Source organism: Penicillium mononematosum (assembly GCF_028829835.1).
Source record: "Penicillium mononematosum strain IBT 11891 chromosome Unknown utg000001l:1.0-4488741.0:1.0-4491989.0, whole genome shotgun sequence".
In the NCBI taxonomy this organism is placed as follows: domain Eukaryota; kingdom Fungi; phylum Ascomycota; class Eurotiomycetes; order Eurotiales; family Aspergillaceae; genus Penicillium; species Penicillium mononematosum.
Window position 1 is genome coordinate 1,860,715 of NW_026643271.1, and position 22,217 is coordinate 1,882,931.

The 22,217-nt window shown below is 49.7% G+C and overlaps 9 protein-coding genes across 9 annotated transcripts; 6 read left to right on the forward strand and 3 right to left on the reverse strand.

Annotated features, from left to right (window-relative positions):
• Positions 1-253: 253 nt before the first annotated feature.
• N7519_000666 (uncharacterized protein) lies at positions 254-2,721 on the forward strand (the record flags this gene model as incomplete). Its single annotated transcript, XM_057287444.1, has 4 exons — positions 254-926; positions 977-1,001; positions 1,052-1,618; positions 1,674-2,721. 4 exons carry the CDS (start codon positions 254-256, stop codon positions 2,719-2,721), a joined length of 2,313 nt encoding a protein of 770 aa, XP_057153527.1.
• Positions 2,722-3,383: 662 nt separating this feature from the next.
• On the reverse strand, positions 3,384-5,567 carry N7519_000667 (putative GTPase NOG2; the record flags this gene model as incomplete). Its single annotated transcript, XM_057287445.1, has 3 exons — positions 3,384-4,229; positions 4,658-5,405; positions 5,470-5,567. 3 exons carry the CDS (start codon positions 5,565-5,567, stop codon positions 3,384-3,386), a joined length of 1,692 nt encoding a protein of 563 aa, XP_057153528.1.
• Positions 5,568-5,925: 358 nt separating this feature from the next.
• N7519_000668 (uncharacterized protein) lies at positions 5,926-6,795 on the forward strand (the record flags this gene model as incomplete). Its single annotated transcript, XM_057287446.1, has 1 exon — positions 5,926-6,795. The coding sequence occupies one exon, from the start codon at positions 5,926-5,928 to the stop codon at positions 6,793-6,795; it is 870 nt and encodes a 289-aa protein (XP_057153529.1).
• Positions 6,796-10,047: 3,252 nt separating this feature from the next.
• Positions 10,048-10,545, forward strand: N7519_000669 (DUF2462 domain-containing protein; the record flags this gene model as incomplete). Its single annotated transcript, XM_057287447.1, has 3 exons — positions 10,048-10,097; positions 10,199-10,280; positions 10,384-10,545. The coding sequence occupies 3 exons, from the start codon at positions 10,048-10,050 to the stop codon at positions 10,543-10,545; spliced, it is 294 nt and encodes a 97-aa protein (XP_057153530.1).
• Positions 10,546-10,978: 433 nt separating this feature from the next.
• On the reverse strand, positions 10,979-13,588 carry N7519_000670 (uncharacterized protein; the record flags this gene model as incomplete). The annotated part of the gene is made up of 5 exons (XM_057287448.1): positions 10,979-11,575; positions 11,628-11,953; positions 12,009-12,117; positions 12,166-13,288; positions 13,365-13,588. 5 exons carry the CDS (start codon positions 13,586-13,588, stop codon positions 10,979-10,981), a joined length of 2,379 nt encoding a protein of 792 aa, XP_057153531.1.
• Positions 13,589-15,020: 1,432 nt separating this feature from the next.
• On the forward strand, positions 15,021-16,282 carry N7519_000671 (5'/3'-nucleotidase SurE; the record flags this gene model as incomplete). Its single annotated transcript, XM_057287449.1, has 3 exons — positions 15,021-15,032; positions 15,287-16,149; positions 16,213-16,282. 3 exons carry the CDS (start codon positions 15,021-15,023, stop codon positions 16,280-16,282), a joined length of 945 nt encoding a protein of 314 aa, XP_057153532.1.
• A 358-nt stretch (positions 16,283-16,640) lies between these two features.
• On the reverse strand, positions 16,641-18,222 carry N7519_000672 (DUF5427 domain-containing protein MTC1; the record flags this gene model as incomplete). Its single annotated transcript, XM_057287450.1, has 3 exons — positions 16,641-17,455; positions 17,533-17,613; positions 17,679-18,222. 3 exons carry the CDS (start codon positions 18,220-18,222, stop codon positions 16,641-16,643), a joined length of 1,440 nt encoding a protein of 479 aa, XP_057153533.1.
• A 667-nt stretch (positions 18,223-18,889) lies between these two features.
• Positions 18,890-19,452, forward strand: N7519_000673 (carboxymuconolactone decarboxylase family protein; the record flags this gene model as incomplete). The annotated part of the gene is made up of 2 exons (XM_057287451.1): positions 18,890-18,904; positions 18,958-19,452. The coding sequence occupies 2 exons, from the start codon at positions 18,890-18,892 to the stop codon at positions 19,450-19,452; spliced, it is 510 nt and encodes a 169-aa protein (XP_057153534.1).
• A 565-nt stretch (positions 19,453-20,017) lies between these two features.
• N7519_000674 (uncharacterized protein) lies at positions 20,018-21,493 on the forward strand (the record flags this gene model as incomplete). Its single annotated transcript, XM_057287452.1, has 3 exons — positions 20,018-20,585; positions 20,650-20,955; positions 21,018-21,493. Coding segments are annotated over 3 exons (1,350 nt in total), but the record flags the coding sequence as incomplete, so codon positions are not given.
• Between the last annotated feature and the right edge of the window lie 724 nt (positions 21,494-22,217).

Below are 22,217 nucleotides of genomic sequence, written 5' to 3' on the forward strand. Positions count from 1 at the left end.
GTGGAAGTTGATGTAAGAATTAATTATTAGACCTCAATCCAATTTGTAGGTACATATGTAATAATAAACTGGCGGTATCACAGTCAAAATTTTGATATGGAAAAGAAATAACCACATGGCGCACTGGCGGCTATACACTATCTATGAGCCCTGGAGCCCTGGAGTGGGGTACAGCTTACAACGACTCACACAACCTCCAGCCCTTGATAATCACCTCAAATACACAGAACAATTTCAGCCCGATTGAATCCCGATGGACCCGATTTCTATTACCAGTCTTGTAATAGAGGTCAGCCGTGTGTTATCGAGTTTGATCAGATATGCCAAAACGGTGCAAACCGCGAAGTCCGAAGTGCGCAAACTCAGTGAAGAGCTCTTTGCTCTAAAAGGGATCTTGGAGCACCTGTCAACACAGGTAGATGATAACCCCAAATGCGAGGAATTAGAAACAAGCCCATTTGACCGCGGTGTCTTGGCAAGAGTGTTGCATACAACGAATGAGTTCCTCCAATCTTTACTCCTGGACTTGCAAACGGCCGAGACCAAGTTTAAGCGCCTCAAGCAAACTCTGAAATGGCCGTTTACACAGACACAAGTTAGCGAGCATCTCGTCCGTCTGGAAAGAGTCAAATCGTGGTTGATACTGGTTCTCATGGCAGACCATAATTCGATGGATCGGGAGATGCAACATGAAATTCGTGATTTGACAAACACGTTGAAGGAAGACTTGCAGATTCGAGTTCAGGAGCGGAACCAATTTGCTAACAGAGAGCTTCTGCGATGGATAGCTCCCGTGAACCCCGAAAGCTCTCATCTGCGGGCGTCAAAAAGACATAGGAATGGGACTGGCAGATGGTTTGTCGACGGCCACTTGAAGACGTTTCTCAATCAAGATGGAAATCGAGCTTTCTTCCTTTTGGGAAAATGTACGTACCCATTGCAATATATAATACGTTTGACTGATATAGTTGTGCAGCCGGAACTGGGAAAACTACGCTGTTGTAAGTTTCATTTCTCAATCGGCTTGCTTCTCATATCTGACGTTCGCTAGTGCGCAAGCTGCGGACGAACTTGCTTATATGGCTTCTCAAGGCCAATCCATGTGTCTTGCTTATTTTTATTGCACAATTAGCGATTTTGCCTCCCAGGATGCAAGAAATGTTCTAGGATCGCTTGTGGCACAGCTCACGGGCACAGTTCCTTCAATATTGGATGAGATTCGGTCTGTTTACAACAAAGGTTCGAAGAATCAGGCGCATAGGTTCCCCATCGAACTGTCTGTTCTCGAAGCTGCCATCCTCAAATCTGCTTCCGAAAAGACAAAGGTTGTCCTCATGGTCGATGCAATCAACGAAAGCCATGACATGCAGCTCCTCGAAGCATCCCTTGTCAGGCTTGCCAATCTATCCACAAATATCCGCGTGCTTATAACCACTACAAGTACCATGAGTTCCATCAAGCACCACAATGCATCTGTCTTAAACATAAGCGGAAAGTCGCGAGGGGACATTTATACCTTCATAAAATACCGACTTGAGACTGATAATACGTTGAGAAATTTGGCGCCAGATTTCCAAGCGGAGATTGAGTACACCCTTCTTCGAAATGCCGATGGCTCGTCAGTATAGCGTCGATCTTACTATGCTTTCTGTGGTCTAATTATTTCTTCGCAGATTCCGCTGGGTCCAGCTCTCACTGGACAATCTAAGCACGCAGCGATCTGTAAGGGCGATGCGACAGGCCTTACGGAACCTCCCAGGGACCTTACGCGAGACATATGCAAATATGTTGGAAAGAATTGCCCCCGATGATTGGAAGATTGCTCACGAGGCCCTCTTTTGGCTCAGTTTCACCAAACAGCCTCTTACTCTGAGGAGTCTCAACGAAATCGTGGTCACGGATGAGACAAGCAAGACACTCGATGAGGATATGATGCTTGTCCCACCGCATATTCTCCTTGAAATTTGTCAAGGACTCATCACTGAGGACCAAGACGGCTATCTAAATCTTGCGCATGCGTCTGTCAAAGATTTTCTAACGTCTGATTGGATTCGCTCATCTCGAGTCCAATATTTTGCCCTGGATCCTGCAACTGCAGACCGGAAAGCCATGCACAGTTGTCTCACGTACCTGTGTTTGGACAATTTTGCACGGGGATACCTGACATGTCCCGAAAATCCACCCAAGGTGCAAGAGGATCATCCTTTCATGGCCTACGCCGCAAACTTCTGGCCACAACATGGTGCTGCTTGCGACTTTGGGGATCCAAAGCAAGACATGATCCATAAATTCTTTGCCACGAGGTCTCTTCCCGGTGGGGGGAATTATGGCATGTGGATGCAGATGTTGTTGCGGACAACGGCTGGTTCAAGCACGAATGATGCTGTGGCCATTGACGGAACGCATCCTCTATACTACGCTGCCTCGTTTGGTATGGTTCCAGTCGTCAAGTCAGTTCTTGCTTCCGAACCAGACATCGATGTCAATGCTCCGGGTGGCCGAATTGGAGCCACACCAGTGTGGATTGCCAGCCTTCGCTTCAATTTTGAGGTTGTGGATATCCTCCTGCGTGCTGGAGCTGATCCGTCCATCCGCGATCCAGGTAGTGGGCTTAATGTGTTTGATCTTTTGAGGATGGTGCCGACCCGTCATCGGAACTACCATGGTCTTCGAGCCATTTTAGACCGTCCAGCGCCTTGGAAGGATCAATTGGAAAAATGACGTGGAAGTGAGTACGATGTTGGTAGAAATGCCCAGTTAATATGGATTTGACCAATATGTCGCTATTTTCTGCCACGTTTCTGCCCCCAGATTCAATCCATGGTTGAAGAGTGGAGAGAACCACAACCAAACACATATATGAACCGCGCGAGATCCTATTGTCCACGGGTGTCTCAGCCGCAGCAAGGTTGGATTAGTATAGAGCATCGTGTACGGAGTACGAAGATACCAATTACAACTAATCTGAAGGACAAAGGATAAAAGGTTCTTAAGTGAGAATTATTTTCATTCATTTTGATTCCTCATCGAATCGGGTATCTGAGTTGGAGCTAGTGACTGAAAAACACCAAAACTCCTAGGGTTGTACAAATTATGTACTGGGATGCTCACGATTAATCACGCGGCTTTTGGATGACAGGCGCTCATCACGCCTGGACGACATGTCGCAAGGCAGCCTTCAGACCTGTGTGCGATAAAAGCACATGGCAAATTCCTTGTGGAGAGCCAAGTCCGCTCATGGGGACACGTGGAATTATGACTCGGCGAGAAGCTCTGTTGTTTCAAGAGCTAGCACAACCGATCCCACGGCGGCAGACTGTCTGTTTCTCGTAGGGCGGGATGGGGATGGCACTCGAGTGCCGTAGAGAACACTAATGGATCAATCACTCCTCCTCGCCACTCTCCACGTCGCTAACCTCCAAGTTGGCGATCGAATCATTATCGCTGTCTTCGGGATCGACGGCCTCGTCCTGAGCGGACTCAGACTCAGCCTCGGCATCCTTGGCAGCGGGCTCGTTGTTTTCATCCAATTTGCGCTTGCGGGGCATCTCGCCGAGTCGACCTTCACGGCCCTCGACACCCTCCACAGTCTCCTCATCCTTCTCGCCCTTCTCACCCTTTCCGGTACCCTTGGGTGGGGGTGTATACCAAGGGATCTTTCCACGAAGGAAGTCGTTGATCACCATCTTGGCGACACCATCCAGATCGGCTTCACCTCCCTTGAGGAGACGACCACCCTGGCGAGCAAGAAGTGCGAGCCAGTCAAGGTAGTTCTCCTGGTGCTTGATACCGTAGGTGCGCTCAAGGTGACGGGGCAGAACACGGCGAAGAACAGCCGGAATGTATTGCTCTGGGTTGTGGACATTCTCCACTCTGCAGACACCACGGAGAAGGATGTCCTCCTCAGTATCATTGGCGTTGGGCGGGACCACACCAGGACAATCGATGAGATAGATTCTCTTCATCAGGGTGATGTACTGCCACACCTTGGTTTCACCCGGAATGGGAGCAACTGTGCACACCTTCTTGCTTCGCAGAGTGTTGATGATAGAAGACTTGCCCGAGTTGGGGTAGCCAATCAACCCGACAGACACCTGCTTACGGTCGGAATGAAGGGACGAGAACTGGCGAAGCAGTGAAATCAAAGAACCCTTGCCGAAAGAGTTGTTGATATTGGCATGGAAAGCAAGACAAGGGTAGTCCTTAGAAAGATGACGAACCCAAGCGGCCTAGTCAAAGATGCAAAGTTAGCAATCAGTCACCAGCAATGAATGAAACATTGTGTAAAGGCAGAATGTGTGGGATGTTACTAAGAAGTCTGCTACAAAGCCACCAAATAGGCAGAAACAGACTTCTACTCAAAAACAAAACACAGCTGGCCCTTTGCGACAGGCTTTCAAGACGAAAGCAAGTCAACCTAGGTTCATAACGAAATTCGGTGCGGGCCAGTGTTAATATACCAAAGCTGTAACAGACGGAATTCCATTGAAACAAGCACAACCGAAGTTGTGCACGACCGAAGTCGCAGGAAGAGGCCTTGACTTAGCGATGGAACGGGGGAATAACAAGAAAAACAAAACAAAACAAAACAAAACAGGAAGAAAAGCAAGAACAGTGTGATAATAACAGATTTAAAGGGGGAAATGATGGAACTTACAGCAACGCCAGTGGGAACGAGATCACACTTGTTCAGGACGAAGATCAAGTGCTTGTGTGGTGCCTCCTCGCGAATGTACTTCTCAACACTTCTGCAACGGGTACCTTCAGGATCACGGGAATCCAGGACATGGATGATGACATCAGAAGAATCGATGACCTTGTAAAGTTCGTTCCAGATACGCTTACTCTGTCCCTTGGAAAAGACAGATTCACGAGATGTGGTAAGTAGACCCAGGTCTTCGGCCGCGGCAGTGTCATCGCCACGAATAATCGCACTTCCGTCAGCATGAGTTCCCTCATCATTCTTCTCAATGTAGGAGTCCTGCATCTTGGCTGTCTGGCCAGCGAGGTCTTCGAGAGATGACACACCAAGCTTGACGCGCTTGCGCTGAGCCTTGGGGCCGAAGGTATCATTGAAGGGAGCAGTCTCAATGGCCATCTTAGCTTGGTGTTGCTTCAGGCCGTTGACCTTATCATTGTCCCGAATCAAGCTCATGGGGAGCTTGTTGGTCTTGAGAAGAACCTGGTACGGGTCGGCAGCACGCTCCGCAACAGCCTCACGGAATGAGCTTAGAGCCTCTTGGGAAATGACGCGGGAGTTAGCAAACCATTTACGGTTTGGCTCGATGCGGGCTGTGGGCAACTCTCGAGATTGATAACTCGCGGCGACTGTGATGTCACCTTGTGCGTTGCGACGCGGTGTGCCATCCTTGAACATGTTCAAGGTCTTGATCTTCTTGGCATCACTGGAAGGCAAATTAGTATTGGTTATTGGACAATAATAGGCATTATGGCTGAGGCTGTACATACCGGTAAAAATTTTCACCTTTGGTCTTGACATTGGCCATGCCATCGTTGGGCTTCCCCTGCCGCACTTTACGAGCGGCCTCCTTCTTTCCCGTACCCATGATAGCGGTTGTGGGTTGAAATATGAAAGGAGATAAGTGCCTGACGAAAAAAAAATCGAAGGCAAGACCAAACACAGAGAGTGGCAGAGTGCAAAGAGAAGAAGAAGAAAAATAAAAGGCGGCGAAAGAATTATTTTTTTTGGCGCCAAGACATGGCCGTGCACGGGCCAAGGAAAATCGCTTCTGTTTCTTCCGACTTACTCGACCGCGTATCCTCCCTATTATACGGTAATCAATCTCAGGTTACATCCCGGCTTCATTGAAGGTCGTGTCGTTGACCTTTGATTCGACTATTTACTTTGCGACCATCCCTGCCAGTCTTATCACTCCCCGGGTTGCCAGGGTTGAATTGCGCCGCATGTCTGTCCTCCGCAATAGCCGGACTGCCACTGTGCAGGTCCGTGGATTTGCTTCCTCCTCCAACCTTCGAGTCGGGCCCGAATCGCCTCACTTCATCGATGTGCCGAGAATTATCCAGCCAACCAACCCCCGCAAACCTCATGTCAGGGGTACTCTACCCGTGCCTCGCGAGCTCTTCCCGGCCCGCCGAGCGGACAAGCCCCGGATACAATACCTCAATGCGGTCACACAGCTCCCCAAGACGGAACGGGTAGTGAGCCCAAATAGCAGCAACCCCGAGAAGCAGGAATGGAAGCACAAGATGGCGGATCTACGGAGACAGAACCTGCGGGACGGTCTGCGCGACCTGTACTCGCGCAAAAGGTCCGCAGATTCAAAGATTATCAGCCGCAGTCTTGAGAATCAGAATCGGCGAGACCGCATTCTTCAGCAACCCGAGCGGGAGGACGAGCGTCTCACACGCCCATCGACCATCGAGGCGATGATGCCCCACAAACAGCCAGTTTTGCCCGACCCCAACCGCGAGGAACGCCTTGCGCTCTCTCGGGCACGCCTGGAAGCCAAGCAGGCACAGAAAGAGATTGAGCGGAAGGAGCACCTCCAGTCGTTGTATGTGAATGCTCGCACTTTCATTACAACTGAGGAGCAGCTCAATGCTGAAATTGACCGGGTATTCCCCGAGGGCGAGAACCCGGCGTGGCGCAACGACCACCAGCCCGGCGAGAACATCTGGAACCTGGGTAACCCTCCGACTGTGTTCAATCTTGCCAACAAGACTCGCTCCAACGAGGCTGCTCGCTGGGATGTCTCTCAGGAACGTGTTAAGAAACTTGGCGAGGCGCTTACTGGAGGTAAGCTGCGAGAATAATTGTTTTTCTTTTCAGCATCATGTACAATATCTATCAAACTATCGCATTTCAAAACTCAAATCAAGAGGACCTTTGAGATCCTTCCATTTTCTCAAGACGAGTGCCCGCTGCGCTTCGATGCCAACGTGAACTGGGTCCGCCTAAGAGTTAACTCAACTGAACAGCGACACTATACCGAAACAAGAACAGTATAATCCGAGCAGAATAGGGAATCCCGTCTGTCTCTCTAGTCAAGTAGCACAGCTTGATGATGTCGCGAGCTTTCCATTTCCCATCAAGTTTCATAAATCCAGTATTGCTGTAGACGTTTTCTGCTCTCGGTCACGTTCAAGTCTGGCAAGGTGGGTACCACATGCAGCTCCTAGCACCTCGATAACGCAGTTCTTCAGAAGACCTTTAATGTCTTTGATGTGGCATTGTTGGGTTTAGGTTATATTCTAGACCTTCCAAGGTCGAATACCAGCTAATTAATAATGGAAGTGAAGAGAGGTTGGATATAAACGTGAACTTTAATTCTACCATTGACAAGCAATAGACCACAAGAGACAACAAGAGACAACAAGAGACAGGAGGCAGCAGGAGACAGGAGACGAAAGACAACGAGACAGCAGTGGAAGTTGGAACCATGAAAAGGAACCTTGAAGAAAGTGCCCTCAGAAGATTCTTCGGACAACAGAGAGCTATCTCTGTGAAAAAGGGCCAAAAATTATGCCTAGCTCCTATATGTCAATGGAGAGTCCAGGAAAGTACAGTCTGTATCCACAGAGGCCGAGGGAGGAATGTGGTCCAAGCCTCAACATGCTTCGTGCCATTAGATAGGAACCGTAGTGCCCTATCTGTTTCAGACTAACCTGGACCGCAGCAAAGATCCGAGCTGAACACGGGAACCACGATGTGCAATGTGGACCCGGAGGGGGTTGGGGAAGAAAGAAAGAAGGAGGAAAGTTGGGGGGAGGGGGTATTTATATTTTTCCAGTGGCTGAAGGCAGGAAGGAACTGGGGTAGGGGACGAGTTTTGACTAAGAGGGAAGGCACCTGATCGGGGTCACGTTTGGTCCTTCCATTGCAGGAGATAACCTTGGAAGCCAATTGAATAAGGCGTATACATGGTGTATGGCTCCAGAATGTACGACGATTCAAGCACTAATCCAGCAATGTTGACAACATCACGTCGCAGGTATTCTTCATTGCATACACGATCTTCCACCTCCCCACCACAGCCATGACTTTCAATATCGGGCCAAAGCCTTTCTCTCGGGCACTGTACTTCTCTGGTTGCCACCTTGTTGTAAGCTCCGCCATAAGTGAAAACACTAAGGCCTCTTCGCTAACAATCTCTATCTTACTCCTTCGGCTTCATCAATCAAAGATAATGCCTTGGTTACTTGTTTCTCGACGCTCTATAGACTGGACTGGACAATTCCCTAGCGGTGTCTACCTCCCCAGCACCTGGTGCGCGTGCCCTGAGCTGCAAAAGCGTAACGCTATGTTCTGCCTAATCGGATCCATTCCCTCGGGCTTTGGTAGTGTATTGGATTGATGGGGGTGGATGGACAAGCCTGAACCGGTGGACGGTGGATCTCTACTGGGAGGTTATGCTCGTCCCGAGGGTTTCCTTCTTGAGAAATCCCATGCTGATCAATACAATACAGCTTGCAGACATCGTGGCCTGCCTTTGGGGCATCGTCCCCTACGCATTTCTATTCCCTTCGTAGAAAGATCCCCAATTCTGGGATTCGTCGACGAAGTCGAAGCCTCCTTTCTCATTGCCGAAATCGAACGTGACTATGCTGCCTCTCTCTCTCTGCGATTACACATCTTGCAAACGGCAAGGTCAGTAAAGTCTAGCATACACCATCCTATTGGTGTTGACAACCATGATCACCTACTCCATTGCACACTTTCTGCCAATCATGTCGGCAAAGAGTATGGCATTTTCCGTGGCGAAGGCGCAGTGTCTCATTTGTCACCATGGGCTGCTGCCGCAGTTGGCATGTTTATCCAAGAAATTCACTCGGGCGACAGACATATGCGTGTTCCCTTCCTTGTTGGAAATGCTCTTGCTAGGTTTCTTGGGCCTGGGCATGTTCGGATGTTTTGAGAATCTGGTGCTCTGGGGCTTTCTCATCTACTATTGCTGGTGAGTGAACTGTTATGGTGTGTCGTCGCTATGGCTTGACTGGCATACGAACTCTCTAGTAAATTGGCGGAGGTAAGAACCCTGACCATCGACTGTTGCGCTCCATTCATACATCTCTAACATATCCTTGCCCTTGCAACAACATCCACGGCGAATTGAAGTGAGCCTTCACATCGAGCATACCCATTGACGGAGGCAGTCTCAAAGGCATTATTGGAACGACAAAGAAAGTTGGTGCACTGATGCTGGAACCCTGTCATGGGTCGAAGCTGGCGGAAAGCCAATTCAAGGACAGATTGGGTTCAAGTATATAATTGATGAATGGCCAAGTACTACAGTTTACTTCTTTCTCCTGTTTATTCTCGTTGCTGTCTCGCTAGGTTTCTGGCTTGCCTTATATAGCTAGCTACCGTCAAATTGCATGTTCATCCTGATGATAGGTTGATGATGAAAGTGTTGGCAGAGCAAAATATGTAATGCTGGCCTGAGGCTACTACCATCCATGGATCCATTGTAGGAATGTCAACATATGTATTGCTCACCCATCTCACACCGTCCTAGAGAGGAATCCAAATGTTCAAAATAAATCTCATCACATCCCCTCATGCATACACAGATACTATAGTGTTCCTCTAGTGCTCAAAACAAAGGAGCAACCTTAGGCAAGTGCGGGATGAAAGGAAGACAAACCTAAGCACTAGTGACCCAACAGCAGGTGGCCTAGTGGTAACATACACATGTGTACCACGAGGGAAGTGCCTAAGATCTTCCACTACCTGACTGTTCCGGTTCGGCTCCGGTCGTTCTCGAATTGTCACCTTTTTTTTTTAACTACCTCCATCCTATCCCATCTCCATCACTTTCATCATCATCTCTAATATTATTCCAATCAGATATACTTCGGAGCGGAAAATACATGCCCCAGTCCCACAATACACGTGATCAGATAAGCCGATAAGCAATTTTCCCTCCGGCAACCCACCCCGAAAAAAGAAACAGAAGCCCAGAATCACTTCGTGATGCTGGCAGTGCTACTTTACAAACCCGTCTACCTCTTCCACTAGCGTCTATCTATTACCACCTCCCTCCGTTAACCCCAATCAACTCAACCATGGTGCAAGGATCATTGAAAAAGGCCACTCCTACCGGCCCAGGCAGGAAGTAAGTGCCACTCACAGACATACACGAACCCACCATCGACAACAGTCCCACCCGTGCACCGGGAAGCAATTCATCAGTTAAACTGACATACCCTTCACCAGGCCCTCGAAGACAACAAGACCGGGCGTCCGCTCCGTCGCACCCAAGAAAGCCGGCCTGATCAAGCAGAAGAAATTGACCAAGGTACGCACCGATTCACTTTCGGGTTTCTCGCTCTAGACTGCAACATGTGTCCTGCGAGACAAGATCAAAAAGCAGAAACACTAACACTAACACCGCTCTTTAGAAACTCACGTCCGGCCTCGTCTCAATGACAGAACGCAGTCTGGCGACAAAGGCAGGACATCTCGAGCTGCTGGCTGGTGGAAAGAAGGATCGTCTGCAGAAGGAGCGGAATGCGGCTCGCAAGGATGGGACTTTGAAGTCTGGTCCTAAGAAGGCGACTTGAAGTGCGGGGAATTTAATATATTGAGATGTTTTTGTTTGATTGGTCTTTGCAGTTCGTCTATCTAGAGCTCGTTATATGAGTGCATGAAATCGATACCCAGTTTCTATTGTCGTTTTGGATTGGGTGGTTTATGTCTAGGCATGCAGGTAGGTATGTAGGTAGTAAGAGATGGGATGAAGTAGAGATGGAGAAGAGAAGCTGTGTATATATCGAAAATTTCTATGTACAAATTGTGGAAACACCAACCGAAGAAGATATAACAAGCGCGAAATCATCAAATCATAAGGCAGAGTATGTAAAAGTCATGATGTATCCAATAGAAACAACGAAATCAGGAAGAAAAGGAAATAAACAAAAAAAAGGGTATCTATAATTCTAACTCCAATGCCATATATCCAAACCATATTCGCAGACAAGGTCTGCCATCCCGATCTCAGAACTTCGAGATGCGGCTAGGAACACCAGCCTGCTCAATCAGGTCCTGGCCACGCTCCATCCAACTGTTGAAGCCGTCGTCACTGGAGTCCGAAGGGAAATCATCCCAAACGGCATTCTCCGAGTCCGCATACGTCGACCAGATGCCCTTGGGGACATCAGCCGCCGACCAGGACGGCAGCTTCGCCATAACGCACGTGTAATAGACGTAGAGGATGCGGCAGAGCAGCTCAACGCGGTCGATGTAGTGCTGCTGTGTGGGATCGGGGTTCTGGCCGCCGTCGCCGAGCCGCTTCCACCAGCTCACGCGCCACCGCAGCGTTAGCAGGATGTGGCCGAGTTCGCCGAGGAAGCGTACGTGCGTCTCGTGGGAGATCTGCTTCCACTTTATGTTGTAGAAGTCGCGCTCGAGCTTGCGGAAGCCCTCGACTTCAAGCATGCGGCAGAAGATTCGGGAGAGTTGCGCTGCGAGGAGGATCTCACGTTGGTCCTCTGGCTTGTTGATATCCATTGTTCGTTCTTCGCCTGTTGGGTCAAGGGATACGAAGCTGTACTTCGCGCGGCTGGGCATGTTGTTCCACTGGGAAAGGAGGGTCTGAGACTGGTTAGATTTGGCGCTCTTGGGATGTGGGACAGTGGACACCTACATAGGCTTGGTTCATTGGGTCGCAGTCGGCAACGCAGGACAGCCAGTTCTTGGACTTGTCCTTCGAGTCGACAATTCGTCGATCGATGAACTCCAGGAAAGTGGACTTGGAGTTGCCGTTGTACTCGCTCAGGTTCTTCAGGAACTTGTAGGTCTCTCCCAGGTCGAGGACATAGAGAGAGCCCCATGCCTGACTAGCGCGGATGTTGAACCGGCCCTGGCGCTCAGCAAGCAAAGATAATAGTTGACTGAGGTCAAATTCAGATGGAATCTCCATCCGGACTCGGTTGGAACCATCCACCGTAGGGTGGTTGACAGCTCGTTGAGCTAGATAGGGTCAGTCAATTTGAACAATCCATCGGGAGGTTTCATCGATCCTTACAGATGTAGTTGCAGGTTCCAAACTCGACAATACTGGAGAAGCATGCACGAGCGCATGGTTGCTCGTGAAGCGTGGGGCGACAAGCATCGCAAGGGGCGCTTCCGTCACACTGCAACACGTCAGCTTTATGAAAACCTAGAATTCAGGAAACCCTTACCTTGCGCTTGTTCAGTCGACACTGAACACAAGTGTCCTTGTTCTTTCGGCGCAGGCCTGCATTGGCCCGCCCAACCATACTCAATGGGCCCTTGCGACGAGCACCGCGTGGGGGCGAGACAAAGTCCGCAGACGCAATGGAGCCTCCTTGGCCATCCTCTTGGACAATCTGCAAGGGCCTTGCGATTCCCTGATCCATTGAAGCAGGATTTCTGGCCTTGCGCTTCTTGACTGTAGCCGAAGTCTGCATGGCAAGTGGTGCCGGTCGACCGGCACGCTGGCCAGCAGTCGACGAAGCCCTCGACCTTGAAGGAACAGTGGAGACTAGAGACTCAGGGGTCTCACTCACCATGAAGGCAGTGGTGGTGAATGCAGGCTGCGACGCCTCAGGTGAAGTCGATTCATGCGGTGAGGTCTTCCATCGGACATCGTCGTCTTCCAACTGACGGTCCGCAAATGCCGGGGCATCGTCGCTAGTGGCGGAGTAGGAGCACTCGTATATTCCCGACAAATCACCCGACACTGAAGAGTTCTCAGACTTGAATTGGAACTCCTGTCCTATTTGGGCATTTCGCGGGCCAGCGGTTTGAGAAACCGGCGTGATGTGTTGGGTGGGCAGTTGTGATTCCAGACTATTGAGCCATCGCGATTCCAGCGATCTGATAGACGTCTGGAACCCGCGCAGAGAGTGATCCTTGGGGTTATCCTGTGCATCCGCAGAGAGTGGCATGGACTCTTGCGGCAAAGGCATATGGTCTACGGGAATGCCATGTTGAATTTCGGTCCAGTCCTCGGGGATCATGGGGAAGGACTGTGGAATTTGCTGGAACGACATGATTCCCTCTGCCGGGGCATCCGAGAAACCACCGTGAGGCATCTCCCCAACATCGTCGACAATGACAGCGCCATTCGAGTGGCTTGGTCCTTTCGCGTAGGGGTAGAGAAGAGATGCATCCATTGGCATGCTCACTGAGTTGTACAGTTGAAAGTGTGGCCAAGCCTCGTCGGAATGGTAATTCTCGTCGGCGGAAGATGGGATAGTCTTGGGGCTGAGAGTGCCGCTGCCAGTGCCCTCGACGAGGCCATCGGGGTAGCCCAAGTTCTCGGGTGCTACATCGTGCTTTCTGCAACAAAACCAGTGTCAGCTACACATCAACATCGCACCACATTAGGGAGGAGTTTAGGAAGGGGTTTCCGGACCTGTTCTCAAGACGACGGAATTCACCAGGCAATGGACCATGGAAGGTGCCTAGATCCGCGATATCCGCATCGCACTGACTCGATTCCTGACTGGTGTCCCACTCGGGCGGTTGGTCGTAACCCAGATGTTCCCACGAGGCGACAGAAAAAGCGCCCTCAGATTGCCAATTGTCCAAGATTTTGGGGTCGATCCCCGCAGCGGTCCCAGTACTTCCACAGTCCATACAGGATGAGAGGGTGAGGTTGCGGCGGCGACCTCGTTGAGCGAAGATCCCAAAAAGACTGTCGCTTTTTGAGACTTTGCGGGTTCGAATGGCAGATTGAAGTTATTTAGGCGAAGATATGTGTGTCGATTTCGTCGAAGTAATGGATATGGGTGACTTGAATAGGAGAGAGTTGAGGGGCCAGAGGATTTGTTGAAGGGCCGGGATTCCCCACCACAAGATTTTCTGCGATCGTCTTTAGCGTGTTTGTGGCACAGACCACCTTGGGATTTCCGTTTTATTTATGCTGTACGTTGTATGAAAATAGATTCCAATGTCTTCGACGTAAGTGTTTTTGAAATCTTTGGATCTCAACTAAATTATCAAAAGAATATGGGAGATATATACATATGTACAACATAAGAAAGCATTATGTAGAGCCTATACCGGCATGTTGATCTCCGAGAGGATCTCCGACACGTTGGTCTGACTGGTCTTACGAGAGGTGATGGTGTCAGATCAACATCCGTGGCAGACCCCTGAGATATGAATGGTCCGGTAACATGGGAGTCAGATAAATGTAACCCCCTCAGTACAATATATATTTATATATTTACATATTGTACTTTAGTACTAACGTTCTTCCTTGTCTTCGCATAAAAAAAAAGCTAAAAAAAATATATCCCAGACCCTGTTCTACCGTGTAAGTTGCAGAACTGTGATTACCTCATCTTCCCCTTTTGGGCTTTAAACTTCTGACTATAAAACCCTGCATCAGAAGATGTTGTATATACAACATAGGATTAACTATTATATCTAACTATACATTATATTAATAGATATATACTCATTTGATATCTACATATATTCTACGGAGTAGACAACATCTCGATAGGGACCCTACATGAGTGACTTGAACAGCATAATGAACTATAATCTTTAAATCTATGAACTATTAACATCCTACATCATCTTATCCTATTAACTCTGCATTGTATACATAGCACATAAGTACTCCGCACATAACCTATCTATCCCTCTTAAGGCCATCAACATCTCCCCAAAGACCTACCTAGGTACCTACTTATGTAGGTAACAGAAATCATACCTCCGAAAGAAACCCGAATCGGTTCACCGCACGCTGCATTCGGCCCTACCGTTGTCCCCGCAGCCTGAACAGCTTCACCCCAATGCCCCGGTGTGTAATTCGGTGTGGCCAATGGCTCATTCCTTACCCTGATTCCCCCAGGTATAAGTGTCCTGCACCCCGAATATTTCCGGGGTGCAGAATATTTATTTCTTTTCTTATCCTCTTATAAGAAAATTAGAAAAGAACAAAAAAAATCCCTGTTCAAACCGCCGGGAAACCTCGACCGAGTCAAAATCAAAAGATCCAAATCGAAATCTCGAATATCGCCCATAACGCCCTTGGCGCTGCTTAATCCCGCCCGTCATGCACATCCTGGTAAGTGAGATCATCGGGCAAAAAGTCCCTTTTTTTCCCTCCTCTGGCAAATGTATAGAAAGCCACTTTCTGCAGGGATCTGCTTATAGATCCAAACTCCCATACTCCTAGGAGGATATCGATGACAATTCATCCCATTGCCTTCTCTCTTCCCAGCCCGGAGCAATACATCGCACAGCGTAGATAGAAAAAGAAGCAAAAAAGAAAAAACTAAAAAAGCGAGAAAAGACAAATAAACTAACAACCCAAAATAGGTAGTCAACGACGATGGTCCACCAAGCACCAAACTCTCCCCATACCTACGACCTCTAGTCGACACCCTGAAAGCAAACGGCCACCAAGTCTCCGTAGCAATCCCCGCCGCGTCCCGCTCCTGGATCGGCAAAGCCCACCTAATCGAAGCCTCCCTAACAGCCAGCTACGTCCACCCAGACGCCTTCCACGCCGACGGCAGCTGGGACACGAGCTTTGAATCCCCAGACCCGGAAAACGACTGGGTGGTGATCCGCAACGGCACACCGGCCAGCTGCGCGCAACTAGGCCTGTACAACCTGTTCAGCGAGCGGGCGCCCATCGACCTCGTCATCTCGGGCCCGAACCACGGCCGCAATGCCTCCACCATCTACAACCTGTCTTCGGGGACGGTAGGCGGTGCGCTGGAGGCGGTCTTCTGTGGGAAACGGGGTATTGCTATCTCGTTTGGTAGCAAGGATCCGCAGCCTGATGATGTTATTGCCGCCGCGGCGAGACTGGCTGTTAGGGTTGTGCGGCATCTTTATGAGAACTGGGACGAGCGCGTCGAGCTTTATAATATCAATGTTCCCATGGTTCTTGATGTTGAGGAGAAGCCGGTGCTGTATACGCGCACGTTGCCGTATTACTGGTCCCGGGGGTGTTTGTATGCTGAGGAGGGGACGGGGAAGAAGGTTAATGGTGTGAATGGTGTGAATGGCGTCCATGTCAATGGCGAGACGAATGGTACCGCTGTTAATGGTCATGCCCGTTCTCCCAGACAGCGCCAGTTTAAGTGGTCTGCTGATTTGTCGGATATGAAGAAGACCTTGCAGGAGAGTGAGGTGGGCACAGATGCTCATACCGTGCTGAATGGCTCGACTAGGTAAGAGATGGGTTCTTTATTTTTGCACGCTGCTGGAACCGCATATGCTAACGCTGTGTCTAGTGTGACTGCCCTCCGAGCCAATTTCTGGCATGTCCCCGGTCTTGAAGGGCCGCTGGACCTTGATTCTTAGATGGGTTCTTGAACAGATTCTGAATGCTTTGGATGATCCTACGATACCCGCAATGGTTTTCGAAAATGCATAATATGGTGGTTTATAGGAAGGCCGGTCCGTTTTGTACATATACGGGAATTGCATACACGATTTTCTTTCTTTTTGCAAGAGATTTTGATAAAGGTCATTCGCTGTTATTCTCGCTGCCAGACAGTCTAGTCTGGCGTAGTCACTGAAACAAAATACAGAAATAGACATCAAATAGCTAGTGCAGGTGCAGGTACAAACAATCGGAGCGGGTGTATCACATAAATGACAGGAGATGCTGAAATAAGAGCGTCAGCTCTTGAGCTCGGTATAGAAGATCACACCAGTCCTAGAGTGCGCGTGCAGCTTCGCCTGCGCCGCTATCCAGAGTCGACACCTGCTCAGCTCGCATCTTGCCCTTGCCGATACCTCCCTCACCGACACCCATTCGTCGAGCAACGTATCGCTGCGCGATAATACCAGCGGTCAATGAGAGGGTTTCCTCAATCCACTCCGAAACCCACTCGCGGGGGTCAACGCCTCCACTCTCGATGATCTCGGCGATGGCTTCGGGCACCACAACACGCTGAACGTTCGCATCCTCGGCGTCGGGGTTCTCAGGGGCTGGCACCGAAGCATCGAGCCATTCAATCCACGTCTGCGGGATACTTTGAGAGATGGCGTGGAACGCAATGCCATGGATGGGGTCGTGGAGGTACAACGCAAAGCAGATCTCCTCTTCTTGCGTATCAGCTTCCACGGCTCCATCGGTAGCCTTCTCGCCAGTCGCACCCGCCTGGAAGAGGTCCTTGGAAGCAGTCTGGCTGATAGCCTGGATAGCCAAGAAGATATCGCTGCTGCGGACAGGGTTCGATTCACTCAGTACTTCCGAAGCGTGCTTCGCGGCCTCTTCGACTCCCCCACGGGACGAGAAGTACTCGGTGGCGTATGACTCGGCGCTGGCTCGAGCGAGCTTGGAACCTTCCACGACACCTCGCACGGAAGAGATGCTCCGCGGTTGTCCAGGGGTGACCGTCCGCCACCAGGGTCCGTCATTCCAGCCGGCACTGGTCATATAGCCGCTAACATCGAGCCCGCGCTTCGGGGACGACTCCTGGCCCCGCTGGATCACCAACAGGTCCCCGCCCTCGACTTGGGCCATCACTCGCGAGAATACGGCATAGACCAGCGGGTCGATGCCGGGTAGCCGGACATATCGTGAGTCACGTGAATTTGTAGACGCTCATGCGAAGAAATAGGAGGGGCGAGGGTGTGGATGAGGTTGGTAAACGTCGGGATTGCCCTGTCTCGAAGCTCGCCGCCTGCGTGTGCCAATTAGCTCAGTCTGCATGTTGGAAAGCATGTGTTGAGTTAGGAGGATCCATACCAAGATCACGGAGAGCTCCAACATTGCCCTTGACCTGCTGAGCCCACTTCTGAGCCTCCTCATTATTCTGAATCTCCTTGACAGCCGCCTCGGCCTGTTTCATAGCCGCGCTGGCCGTTGCGAACAGACCCCCCGACCATCCACCCCACCAGCCGGCACTCTCCTCGGCTGGTTGCTGTGCGGGGACATTCTCAGGCTCGGCCTTGGGCTGTTCTGGCTTGGTTTCTGCGCGTGAAGGCTGGCTGGCCTCCTCAGACCGGCGGACTGGGGCCTTGTCTTCGGTCGCTCGCTCGATGGTCGCGCTCGGACGGGGAGATCGTGTAGATGGCCTGGGCTTATCGGAAGACAGACGCGGAGTACCTGGTCCACTGGCTGGACGCTGTGTGGCTAGGTGGTCCAGTTCGGCCAGGATGTCCTCCTGCCCGCCCTTAGCATTGTCGGATACGGTGGGTTTAGATGTTTTGTTCTCGGATTTGCCAAGGCCGAGGTCGTCAAACTGAGCTAGAAGCTCATCACTGGTTGGTTTAGGGCCCTTTGGAGGCATGTTTGTTTGGCGGGAACAATGTTCAGGAGAGGTGACGACACCTTTGGAGCTTCTAAACTTGTGGAGATCATGTGCCAAGACCAACAGCACTGACTGCAGATGCTTGATGAAAGTCAAATTTAGTTGAACTGATGACGAGAAAGCTGTAATTCTTCAACTTGAATATTTCATTCAACAGAAGAAAAAAATATGCGCCTTGGACATATTGGATGTTGGACCAGGCCTTGAATTCAATGTGTCACCCCGCACCGTACAGAGTACCCTTGTATACAATGTCATCTCCACACCTTCACATCTTCACATTTGCTCTTCACAAGTCTATACCACTTGGATTTTAAGCAAAATCAAACCAAACCATGCGGAACTCGGAAGTCCAAACCCGACTCCCGAGGCTTTGACTTATCCGCTCCATATGGACCCACGCGGGGTTGCCGATAAATAGTTGCTCTTTCCCATAGAGCCAGTTCCGATTCTGCCAAAATAGTCTATTGCAGCTTGTCAGGTACCGAATACTTGCCTCTCATTCAAAGCAGCTGTCTGCTCCAAAGCACAGCATCGTCACATCTCAACTGACATCAAACACTAGACCCCAGATTCCACCCAAATCCAGCCATTGAACAAACCAACTTCCAATTCAGATCACCTACAAATCTGCAAACTGACCACCATGCGTCTTCCATATGTTGCAGACCCACCAGCGACTAGCACACCAGACGAAGCCAGAATACTAGCCAGCGTTCAAGCCCGCCGAGCCCCAAACCCACTCCTCCCCTCGACCTAGCTCTCTTGCACTCCTACCCGGTCACAGAAGGCTGGAACTCATTTATTGGCGCAATCCGCACCCGAACCACACTCACAACTGTCGTCCGCGAACTAGCCATCTGCCGCGTTGCAGTGGTCAACGGCGCCCTGTTCGAGTGGGAACAACATGCACCACTGCTTACGGAAGGTGGATTGAGCGCAGAGGCATTGAAGTTTATTGGGGATGCCCAGGCGGACTTCTCGAGTGAGTCTGCGTCGTCGGTCTTGGGTGCTGACCAGAGGGCTGTGCTAAAGTATACCGATGCCATGACTAAAACGGTTACGGTGCCTGATGAAGTTTTTGCGGAGCTGAAAGGGTGTTTTGATGAGCGGGAGGTAGTTGAAATTACTGCTACAATTGCGGCTTATAATTGTGTTAGTCGGTTTTTGGTGGCTTTGGATGTTGGCGAGAAGAACCACCTGCACTGAGCTGTAGGTGTGTTAAAACTTTCTGGCAAAATAGACTGGTTTTAGAAGAGCTGTTGCCATTTTGTTGATGATAAGTATATGTACCAATACTGAAGTATACTAGCTTGATGATTAGGCACAATTAGAGTCCTCTAGCCCAACACTCGTAATGATCTATCACATTTAAAGACGAATGTGATACATCCAAGTAATGTGGCGCCAAGTCTTCAATGATAAAGTACACGATCTTTCTTTTTTCTTGAAAACTTCCCTTATATTTGATTCTCCAATTCGTCCATTTTTCGCTTTCAAAGGCTCTGGTTCAATCAACTTCTCAGTGTTATCATCTGGACGCCTCAGCAATATGGCGGAATCTCTACCCCTGGAACTGCTATTCGAAATCGCAAAACTTCTGCGAACTGACGGGGCCTCTTTGGTTCCATGCACTCATGTGTGTCGCTATTGGCAGGCTGCCTTTGACCCCTTGGTGTATGCCAATCTCGCTGTCTATAGTGACTGCTATCATAAAGAAAAGGGACCGCGCGGAATTTCTCTAACACATTTTCAAAAACTCACATCCGGTAGTCGCGCCATACGGCGAACCTGGGTCCGAACGCTAGAGTTCGACATAATCATCCCCTGCAAGCTACTGGACTGGTCCACACGCCAAGACCAGAATTATAGCACGAGCAACCAAGTAAGGCAGGGAAATGATTTCGCTTTCCAGACCGCTATATTTGACCTTTTCCAAACGCTTCATTCGTGGAACCAGCGTTGCCGTCTCAGCTTGCATCTAGGGCTTCGAGTATCTCGAGACAACAGGTGGCCTATAATGGAACCAGAGGCTTTACACTTCCCTACCGCTAGTGCATATGATTCCGTCGATTACGCCGGTAGACGCCTTGTTGAGCCATATCGGGCGCGTTTTGTCAAAAATATGCCAGATCGATATCTGATGCACGTTCGGTGTATTGATAAGCTCTTTTTCTTAAACAGAAAGTGGGACAAACCCCCCGGGTACTATCATCATCAGATCTGGGCTGGGGCAGTGCAGACTATCATCGAACACCGTCCAACCATCACTGAACTGGAGCTGGATCTCAATGAATGGGTCCGTCCGGATTACTTACAGTATATACAAGGACGTCGAGCATGTAAGCCATGCAATTTGTTTCTCACGCGTTTTTGCCTAGGCGTTTTTACTAACAGTCGTAATAGCATTGTCTTCCTTGTTCGGCAATATTCCTAGCAGCCTAAGAGTGGTGCATTATAAAGGCTCGGAGGACGGCGCGTGGAAACATAGTATGCCTGCGCTAAATGTCATACCCTCTGGCATTGACAGCATGAGTACCAATTTGCGAGATGTTAGCACTCACCTTCGGGAGTTGAAGCTGCACAGGACCACACTTTCATTTGACTTTCTGTGTCCTCTGGATGGAGAAGGCGAGCCTATTATAGGGTCCTTGCACTGGCCCCATTTGAAGACATTGGAAATTGAGGATGTGCCCCCCTGGCTGCCTTCTGGTAAGGGATATCTCTTCTCCGTTAGTATGTCTATGGCCACTGAAATCAAGACAATGAACTAGGAAAATGGGTTTCCAATCACACCGCACAATACCGAGCCACAATCGAAAATAATAGCTGGAATGACCGGATGTACGATGTCCAACGGAGACCGGGCGGACCATCAGTGATGGATGCAGCACAATTCCACCGGCTTCTCATATCCCTGGGCTATGCAACCCAACGTATGCCCTGTTTGAAGTCTTTGCGCTTTAGTATGGAGTGCTATTGCCAGTTTGGTCTTCGCCTTCAGAACGACGCCGATGCAGGTATGTTGGCATTGCTATCTCGTGTCGGAAAACAACCAGATAGTCTTCCTCGCCCTCCGAACAAGAACGCCAAGCCGAGTACCTTGATATGGCTATGTCGTGTTAGATATCGACCAGATAGTCGGGTTGCAAAGGCATGGCGATTTGACCTGGATGATGTGAGTATTGACTCTTCTTTGGGTCTAAGTCTTGTGATACTTCCAAGGTGGCCACCCGACAACCCTATCTAGGTTGCGCTCCTTAATTTTGCCAGACTGATATTTATGTTTTAACAAAATTGGAGCTGGGGGCACTATATAAAGGATAACCACCAATGCAGGGTCCGAATCTACTTTTCGAGACGTATGCTTCCAGCAGCGCCACCCAAATGCAAAGCAAATGCAAGGGGAGAGAACTTGTATGGTTCATAGCTGGTACATCCTCCAAGCCTCGCAGAAAAAGCAAATTAAATTGGTAGGTCCGCCTAGAAAATACAACTAAACGCGGAAGTCTCCAATCAAATGGAGTTTGTATATATATAGTTAGATATGGATGTGGGAAGGTGTTTAGTATGTCAAAACAATCGACACTTAAGTAATGTATCTTACTGAATATTGTCAAGTCAAATTAACATTTGCCATTTGTTTATCGATAAATATTACTGTGCGATACTGCTTCAATTCTCATGCGGAGTGTATAGGCCCTGTAGTATGTCGCATGTTTCTGGGCATTTGTGCCACCTTGTATGCCCCAGCCATTATGCTTGTTGCTCATGGTACTTACTACATACTAGTTGCACTAGATCATCAGTACTTTCCAGCAATTCCTGCTTTATTTATACTTATTTTCACGGGTCTAACACGGTGAACAATTCAACCCACTCCACAACACAAGGCGGGATGAAAGGGCAGAATCCAGTGGAGTCTAGATTGTGGCTCCTCTCTATGGGGACCTTGGTAGCGGCCCCGGGGAAGA